The sequence below is a fragment of the Filicampus tigris genome, chromosome 3 (genome assembly GCF_054856515.1).
Source record: "Filicampus tigris isolate MCC_2025a chromosome 3, RoL_Ftig_1.0, whole genome shotgun sequence".
In the NCBI taxonomy this organism is placed as follows: domain Eukaryota; kingdom Metazoa; phylum Chordata; class Actinopteri; order Syngnathiformes; family Syngnathidae; genus Filicampus; species Filicampus tigris.
Window position 1 is genome coordinate 2,182,836 of NC_141219.1, and position 9,924 is coordinate 2,192,759.

Genomic DNA, 9,924 nt, shown 5'->3' on the forward strand with positions numbered 1-9,924 from the left:
GTTTGTCACTGTTTTGTATCCAACACTTGTTTGTCCTCATGGGACTTGCAGGGGAGCTGGAGCCCGTTCCAGCTGTTTCGGGACAAGAGGCTGGTTACGCCCCGGACTGGGTGACGACAGCCAATGTCAGAAAGCTTTCGATAATGAAAGCTAGCTCTTAGCTGATCGTGAGGTGTTCTAGTTCGAATTTCAAACCATTTTCATGATCAAATATCCCAACGAGAACCTAATTCTAGCTCCAAACCCAACAAAAATGCACAACATGCACAGGTTATGGGACTGGAAGCATCCATTCATCATTTTTCGAGCGTATTTGTCCTTATTGGGGTCGATGGTGAGCTGGAGCCGAGGGTACACCTGGACAAGTCGTCTATGAAAGTCAACGCACATGTAAAACAAATACATTAAAAAAATCAATCAGTCAAGGAAGCTCTGCCTTGACATTCCAAGATGCATTGCAACTCTTGTTTGCATTTCATTTTTTTGCCTTCTGAAAAATTATATCGAAATGATGTAATCCCTCACACTGTCAAATTTCTTAATGGAGAAGGTCATGATTTAGGTATGGGATTTGAATATGCGGATGTCTTGCGTGACATCATCTATTTGGTTGGTTTGGTTCAAATGAAACGGTTTCTCCTTTATCTGGTGTAATCTAACCTAGTGCTGTAATCTGTCATAATAATCTGTAATAATCTAGTGCCCATTACTGCCACCTACAGGACTGGAGCAAACAATATTATAGCCCTGCTTGAGCATCTTCCATTCCGCCAGCATACCTCACGCATCCACATTCGGTCAAGTTCTTTTTTGTTCTTTTTCTCCGGTTATATTAGCCATTCCCCACATGAATATGTTATATTCACAAATCATTACAAGTGGTGAAGATGTTTTGCTCTTTTTGACCATGGAATGTTAATGACTCAACAAATATGCCCATTTTTGGTTTCCCGTGATGTTTTGGGAGATGCAAGGTTTCCGCCCGACAACAGCGATACGGTACTTACATTAATTTACATTGACAGATTGACATGAACAGGTACTGTCTGGCATTGTTCATAAACCTTGGTGAAGGTCTGCACTTCAGCGCAAGGGTCTTCATTTTTTGGTGTCGTATTACACGCATCATCTCTGTCTTAATAAAAAAAAAAAAGAATCGAGACGTGAGAAGAGTTTGTCATCCAAATATTGACTGAAATCATGACTTTGCTACTATTTACTTTCACTTTAGCTCCCCAAATCTCACACCTCAGACACTATGAGGCAGACTCGCTACCCACTATAAATAATCCATCAAAATGACTTTGCATAAGAAGCAATGCCGGCGAAAAAAGTTCAAGCGAGAGCCCCGCGGCCTTTTTCCCGGCAAAGCGGGAGGTGGCGGCGAGGAGGAGCGTTGATGTGATGGGCCGTGATTGTTAGCAGCCTTTAACGCGGCCTCGTCATTGTGCTTCACCTCGCGCCCGCCTTCTCACGCGCCGCCATCGTAGCCTCGCAGCCAAACGTAAACAACAGCCGGCGCTACAAATGTTTTCATTGATTAAAGGAGACGTGGCCTCGTGCGCACCAGGGATCCGTCGGCGTGTTGGCCAACACGCGGAATATGACGGCCATAAACGGGAAATGGCTTTCTGAGAAACAGGGAGTGGGATGGCAGGAAAGGAGAGCAAATGCTCAAGAGCTATTGGATGAAATGGACACCCACACACACGGAATACAAAGAAATAACCCAAAGGTTAGCATCTACGGCATCCTCGTAGGTGCCTTCATATCCGCACATGCATATATATAGAATATATAGCCTCTATTATCATCGTCACTTACGCTGAAAAGCTCTCATGAATAAAACATGCTCAGCGTGGCGCGATCATGCATGCATGTATGCATACTCGTTCTGTGCAGACGCCAGCGCGCGCGCACACACACACACACACATGTAATTGCACACTGTACAGGCAGATACACAAAGTTAGTGCAAACCTGTTAAATGGACCATTCGTCTTTTGAGCAGCTCTGGCAGATGACGAACGACAGATCTCACAATTTAACTCATTCACTGCCAAGGACATATTTGTCTTTTCATAGTCCAACCGTTCAATCCCATGAATTTATTTGATTTATTCGTTGATTCATTTATTTATTTTTCAAACGTTAGGGTCAAAGAGGTTCTGAAAATGTCTGGCAGTGAATGAGTTAAGGGGAGTTGTGGTTATGTTGCTCAAAATCGAACACTTTCCGGCAAAGTTTTTAAATTTTGCTCTGTAACTGTTCAGCAGTTTTGTGCCAACCTTGAACGGGAGTTTATATGCAAGAGAGCTCTTTGCACCGGAAAAAAAAAAAATCACAGTATGTGTTTCTTGTTTGTTTGCTTCAAACCCTTTGTTGCTGAATAGTGGATCTTATATACATATATTGAGAAATGTATTGGGAAAAATGAAATCTATTAAGAACACGTATGCAGGTATTTTGTCCATATTTAAAGTGAAATGTGTAGCCGCCTCCATCATATACTGTAAGTTGCCCATCCCTGGTATAGATGTTTATGTATGTATATTGTGTCTACTTTAACAATATGTTTATAATTCCAAGCGTGGAGAGTCTGTGCCACCAAAATGTTGTCTCCAGTTAAGAAAACAAGTCACCAGTGAGCTTGCATTTTTTTCCCTTGGCGTGCAAGCGTCAATCGCCCGGTGTGAGTTGCAGACAGTCATTTTTTAGTCGTCCAGTTCAGTCATGTCGACCACGTTGCGTGGTGCGGGTCGTTCCTTCGCATGTTAGTAGCTAATGATGACATACCGAGACCTTGATAAATGTCCTGATTTTTTTTGGTTTGTTTGGTTGGTTTCGTTCCAGAGATTTGTTTGCTGACTCGCGGAAGACGCACGGCCAGCGTGCGAGCCGACACGTACTGTCGTCTCTACTCGCTGTCAGTGGACAACTTCAACGAGGTTCTGGAGGAGTATCCCATGATGAGACGGGCCTTTGAGACAGTTGCATTAGACAGACTGGACAGGATTGGTAAGGATGCGTCTCTTAATCCACCACACTGACCCGATCACATACGTATGTTATCAAATCAGCCAATCCTGATCGGATCTGCGATTCCACCGCTGAATGCGAAGATCACGATTGCTGCGGCAGTCGATAAAGCAGAATTTCTCCAATTTTGGGCGCCCAGGGAGACATTTTTCAAGCACCATCTCATAATACTTAGGGCAATTAAACAGTAAATAGATCGAGGAAAAATCGATTCAATTTCGGTCTAAAAAACAAACAGTGTTTACTTTGGTCTTCAAACATAAACATCTCCGTCGCCCACTTTTAGAGCCAACATCACGTTTGAGTCCTCGGCCTAGCCGCCGAAAAGTTTGGTCAAAGCTTTTGAATTCCCCGTTTGATCCCCGATGCAGACAATTGATATTCTCAGCATATCCATCAGTCTACTCAAAGCCCTGCGCAAATAAAATATTCACAATGAGAGGCACGTCCGTATCATCACTCAGCCGTCGCTCGCCTGCTCCGTTTTATCCTCGGCTATGTTTAGCAGGGAGGATAGAGACATTCCTTGTGGGGGAGACTCTTTGTAGCAAATGGCTGCTTTGAAAATATACGGTGGGCTGATAGTGATCTCAGAGATGGTCTCCCGTGTACGGCCCTTTCTGCTGCCTCTCTCCCTTAATAAAGTCACCGGCGTACCGTATAGCGCTGACGCACAAATTAATGACTTGGTTGATGGACTTGCACAATCTGATTAGAGGTTTTGCGAGCGATTAGCAAGCAGGTGGATGAGAGGGGGTGCTCGTCCTGGGAGGAAGCACCCCGGCCACACATAGCAACCAGTCATAGCAGACGGCTTGATCTGCATCTAATTGCATTTGGAATATCTCGGGGTTACTCGGGCTGGAATTGAGAATGGCAGGCCTGCCAATTGACCCTGTCACCGCTCGACGATGGCTAATGGACTTAGAGGTCAGAGTTTTGTGCAGTTCTGAGCGAGCTGGAGTCAACTTGTCTCTTTGACCTTGTTTACCCTTGACAGACTTGATTTAGAGAACGACGGCGGCAAGCCAATAGCGATTCCGAATCACATAAAACCTGGGAACAGACGCTATAAAGTAGCTATAAAAACAGTGAACCCTCAAATCATCGCAGAGTAACTCGTGATCTCTAACAATAAACATTTGTTGTTTCGTTATATATATTTTGAAATTATTTTTGTATATTTATGGGACATTGAAAGATCCTGTCATCTTTTATAAATGAAAGTTAATATATATATTAAAAAAAAAATTCAACGTTTTTTATAATGAATTTTTTTGACAAAAATCTAATTAATATAAAATCAAACAGTACCTTGATGAATAAATATACTAAAAAGTGAATGAATTGGCTAATAGTGTAATAATTGCATTTATATGTATTTACTGAATTGCTATCTGGGGATACACCATATTTGAATGCGAATTATTTGTATTTATTTATTGACTCCACTTATTTATTTACTCCACTTTACTCTTGATAATCACTGACATATATACATATGCATACACACATATATATACATATACATATATACAAATATACACATATATATATACATATACATATATTCACATATATACATATACATATATACATATAAATACATATATATATACATATATATATACACATACATTCATTCATTCATTTATTCAATTTGCCATTAAAGCGGCACTAATGACCTGACACATCAAACATTGAAAGTCACAAGAAATAAACAAAAAACAAATACATAAGTGAAGAAATGAATCAGATACAATTATCCATTCACATTTTGACTAAATGGTTACATCAACAGACGAATACGCGCAACAAATATAGTTCTGACGAGATTACAGGTTTGAATTAATTCATCCATTCATTTGATATCGTAAAGGACAAATGTGTAATATATTTGTTTGACTTCATCATTCTTCTTTTTGGCTGCAAAAGCCACCCCAAATGAATATGCATCGACTCGCATAAGGGTTTGTTTGTATTTTGTCCCTATGTTACTATGGAACCACACAGCCAGAGCTACTGAGACCGCCTCCACCTTGAGGCTGTCATGCTTTCAGAGCTCCCGTCTCCGGGTGCTTGTCTCCCGCCTGCCTTCTATTGTTGTTTCTCTTTGTCTAAACTCAGTTTGTCTTCCCCATTGGACTCTCCAATCTCATTGTTATCTCTTTCCCGAGCCTTTTGCTGTGATTCCTGCTGTGTACACGTTGGTCTTTTTGCGCTAGCCTCCACAGGCGAGGGAGGCTGTTAAATAAAGTTGTCGCTCGAGTACACAAAAAACGTATCTGCCGACAAGATATGCTCATTCTTGACTTTTTCTTTTGTTTCCCCTCCCTTTCTTTCTTCCCTGTCACTGTCTCTTTGTGTGTGATTCCCTGCATGCTTTGATAGGCAAGAAAAACTCCATCCTTCAGCACAAGGTGCAGCATGACCTCAGCTCGGGTGTCCTCAACTACCAGGAGAATGAAATCATCCAACAAATTGTGCAGCACGACCGGGACATGGCCCACTGTGCCCACCTCCTGCAGAACGCCCCTCCCCAGACACCACCGTCGCCCACACCTGTCATCTGGGCCCCACTAATCCAGGCGCCTCTCCAGGCGGCCGCCGCCACCACCTCGGTCGCCATCGCTCTCACGCACCATCCCCACCTGCCGCCGACTCTCTTCAGGCCTCCGGTTTCAGTGCTGGGGTCCCTGAAGGATCCCCCCGGTCGGCAAAAGAAGTTTCACGCTTTCGGTCCATCGTCGCCGGCTCCTGAGTCTGCTGGAGATTCTCCCGCCAGCACACCTTCGAAACGACGCACCGGTGCGGACATGTCCTTACTGGCCTCTTTTCAGGCTCAGCATGTCGCATCGAGTTCAGGGGCAACTAGCTCTAGCCACCAACAGGGTTCAGGTAGTGGAGGCCACCGTGGACTGAATGAGACAAAGTCAGGGTTTAATGTGAACGGGTCTTCGGCGCTTCCTCGCAGACCGTACTCATCGTCCGGTTCGCCCTCATCTAGTTTGGCCCAGCTGCACTCACAACCGCAGCATCAGCAGCCTTTTCGCTCCACCACCCCGCCTTTATCCAATTTCTTCCACCAAACATCGACAGTTGGAAGCACAGGGTCGGGAATAAGCGGAAGTGCAATCGGCGCCTGTGGCGGCGCAGCAGACTGGCCTCTGGGTGGAGCAGCGGGAGGGTCTTTGGAAGGGGCGAGCGGAGGTGACGGCGGGTGGGCCAGCGAGGATTTTACAGCCGTGGCGACGGAGGCAAGTTCACTGAAACTTTTTAGTTTGGGGGCAGCTCCCGGCGGATCAGTGGGGGGTATCTCAGGGGAATCACTGGGAGGGGTTTCTGAAGGATCAACAGGTGGTGCTAGTGGCAGATCAACAGCAGGGGTCTCGGGCGGTGTTACCTGTGCGCTAGTAGCAGATTCAGCCAGGAGATCTTTGGGAGGGGTCTCGCTTGCATCACTAGGAAGGGCTTCTGGAGAACTTTTCATGGGGATGACCGCTGGTGGATCATTAGGGAGGGCTTCTGGCGGTTCTTTGGAAGGCACCTTGTTAGAATCAATGTTATCAACCACCACTGCAGGATCATTAGGGAGGTCTTCGGTTGGGACAGCGGGAGAGACCTCTGGAGATTTACTGGTCTCAACAACCGCTGCGGGGTCATTAGGGAGGACTTCCCGCGGGTCAGTAAGTGGGACTTCTGAAAAATTACTTGTAGCAGTGACCAATAGCGGATCGCTAGGGCGGCCCTCTGTTGGATCAAAGGTTTCTGGAGGATCGACCACAGGAGTAGCCGTGGGTCCCCTTATTGGCGTTTCCAGTGACTGTTTGATATCACATCCTGGAGGAGGATCTCTGGGAAGGGCTTCCAGTGGAGCTGCAGCTAGCTACATAGGGATACATTCAAGTGGGCCAGGGGGAGGGGGGATTTCAGCACTTAAAGGCAGGGCGACGGAGGGCACGGTAGGGGGCCATGCAGCGAGTGGCCCTTCAGGGGGGGCCTCTGGTGGCGCCACAGAGGGACTTATTTCTTCTTCACGCTGTCAGAGCCCAATATCTACTGGCTCTTCCAGCCCCATGCCAGGACAACTTCTCTACAATCAGCCACCCCCCAAGCCTCCTCAAGTGCAACAATTTGCCGGAGGAGGCAGGACTACAAGCGGCTTGACCCTCATCCACTCCCCTCCACACGGCTCCCCATCTCCAAGCAGAGGGCAGAATGGCCAACAGCCCGCTGAGGGTTCACCGTCCTCACTCGGGCATTTTAGCCTGGCAGGTCTCCAGTCTGGGTTTCTTCCACACCAGTTGTCTTTGGAGAGGTCTGCCTTGGCTTCCCTGGCCCAGTACGGTTCAGCCAACGCCTCGCCATGCCTTACTCCGGTGGCACCGAGCCCAACTATTCAAAGTCCTGTAACGAGCAGGACTTTCCACTTCAGCGACCCAACCGGCGCCGCAGGATCTCACAGCTCCCTGCTCATGTCTCAGTCCTCTCTTCCTTCGCATCCTTCGGTCCAGACGCACATTGCAGGAAGAGATCCGCAGCCCGGCCGTTTTTCCGAGGATCTAATGCTGCTATCTGGCTCACACCCATCTCTTCCGCAGGAGGTGGCCCAGGCCGTGGGCCACCAAACTGCGTGCGCCTCTGTGGAAACAGGTTATTACCACTCACCCTTCTCTTCACCCACTCTAAAATCCAAACCCTGTAGCTCAGTTCCCGGTCATATGACTCCTCCAATCCAGCTTTCACCGGGCCACCCCCATCAGACTCACTCCCCCGGAGCCTCGCCGTCCCCGTCGCTGCGGAGGGGCTCCTCTGCCTACTCATCGGATCTAGAAACTCAAGCTGTCCGCTCAAAGCTTCCCTCCAATTTGTGAGGATTGATCACACCCTCCTATGCTCCTCCGGACTGAAACACGCACAAACTTTTTCACGTGTGGCATTGGTTTCACTTTGTTTTTTTTCAGATGTCACTGTGTTCCGCCTTTTATTTGACCTTCAACTCGCTGTGATTTAATAGACACTTTACCAGGTAACACTGTCTTCTGCTTTGTCCTATTCTTATTTATACGTCATGTATATAGGTAGAGGTATATTTAAGTGATCCGTTAATCTAGGAGGGTGTGAAAATGATCTCTATTGAACCGCCATTTCTTTATGGGAGAGGGCAGTTCAACACACAAATACTCATTTTGTCTGCAGGCACCTATGCACCAACACCTGCATCCAAGGCTTTTTGTGTGTCTCAACAAAAGTGATCTGCATTTTTTGCTAAAATGATACATGTCATACGGGATCGCATATTGTTGATTCTCAAATGTATAGACTGTGCTTACTTATCACGTGTCTGTGAGTATACCTTTTGAAAGCTTATGTCAAAAAAGATTTTAGGAAACCAAAAAAGACTTCCAGTAAGGTATATCCCTTCGACCCCCTTATTTTATATCACTTTATTGTAATAATAATATAGTAATGATAATGTTCTTGAAAGCAGGGCGAAGAGGGGCGCAAGTGAGCTAGCCTCCATTTCAATGTGGAGTTTACTGCAGCATTGTGTCCCAACAAACTCACTTTGTCTTCCGAAATCATGCCGCTAAACGTGTGTCCGACACCCGTGTCGTTTCGTTTTTTCCTGAATGTGTGCGATTGTTCGTGTTGCGCGAGTGTGCGACTCAGCAAGAACAGTCAGATGCAAGGCAAGACGTTGCCTTTTTTTTCCTCCCCATTTTTTTACCCGTGTTAAAAAAAAATAGGACTTTTATGAAGCCCCCATCCCACTGAGGGGCGGCCAATTGCGAGTGTTCTTGAGGGCGGCAAATGTTGCGTTCATGTCAGAGTTCGTCCGACGTTCGCCAACTGTTTTGGGTGATTTTTCTTGTCGCAAGACAATTTTGAACATACAGGCGAACGTCTGCCGACCGGCTGGCGGACGTTTGCGGCCTTGAAAGAGCCCTGACCAACCCTGACACCAACGCGCATTTTTCTCCTTTCGCCGACAGACAGTCGGAAATGTTCACCCCTCAGGGGGATAGGGGCTTAAAGCGCAGGTTGTCTGTGTTGATTTTCAGTCATCCAGGTCATTGGTGTGACACACAAGCTGCGGTTCACCCTCAAAATTGGAAGCGAAAGCACCCAGACTCCTGAGTAAGAAGTCCATCCGCCTCTGTTACACCTTCAGTGGGTAAACCGCGGCTTGCATCTCGCGCTGCGTCGCACTTGGACCATTTCAAAAAAATGTCATCGTTGAGAATTGAAATGAACAACGTGATCATTAATATGAGCAATATTTCTTCTTCTGTGGCTGCTATCGGATCAACATGGACACATCTCTTTAAGATGTTGAATGTATGTATACTTGTTGCAGTAAAAAAAAAAAAAAAAAAGTAATTACTGTAGCACCAAACAAGACTGTTCTGTCACTTAAAAATGGCAGTCGGGTTCAATATATTGGACATGTTCCCATCAGCAGCCATTTCTGTTGCCAAAGTGGCCTTTGGCAGGACTTAATTAGCATAATGACATGCTTACAATGACCTGGATGTAAGACGTGGTAAGTTAAAGTAGCATCTTCCCCAATGATATCTTGCAATACTTCAAGTGTAGCAGAAAGGATGTGTATAATAATTTTGGTACTGTGGAGACCGTTTGGGTGCAGGGAAGCATAAATTAGTTTGAAAGCTGTTTGTCTCCACGCATTTTTAATTATTACACCATTTTAATGAGACGGGAGAATCACTCTGAATGTTCAGAATTCCTGTTTTTCACGCCAGGGTTGTGTTGAGGAGCTACCCGAAGGAAGGAAGGAATTTGTACAATGGAGCGGATGAAGAGCAACTTCCGATAGCTTACTATTGTGCCGGTCTCAGCAAAGCAGCAAAGAAGATGAGA

At 46.0% G+C, this 9,924-nt stretch overlaps 1 protein-coding gene across 1 annotated transcript in view; it reads left to right on the plus strand.

The window, feature by feature from the left end:
• The window catches only part of hcn4 (hyperpolarization activated cyclic nucleotide-gated potassium channel 4), a 90,997-nt gene extending 81,311 nt beyond the window's left edge, over positions 1 to 9,686 (plus strand). The window contains exons 7-8 of the mRNA XM_086026371.1: positions 2,854 to 3,018; positions 5,431 to 9,686. Of these exons, the coding sequence (XP_085882497.1) occupies positions 2,854 to 3,018; positions 5,431 to 7,913 (2,648 nt within the window). The 3' untranslated portion in view covers positions 7,914 to 9,686. The remainder of the gene's footprint in view (positions 1 to 2,853; positions 3,019 to 5,430) is intronic.
• Positions 9,687 to 9,924: the final 238 nt, after the last annotated feature.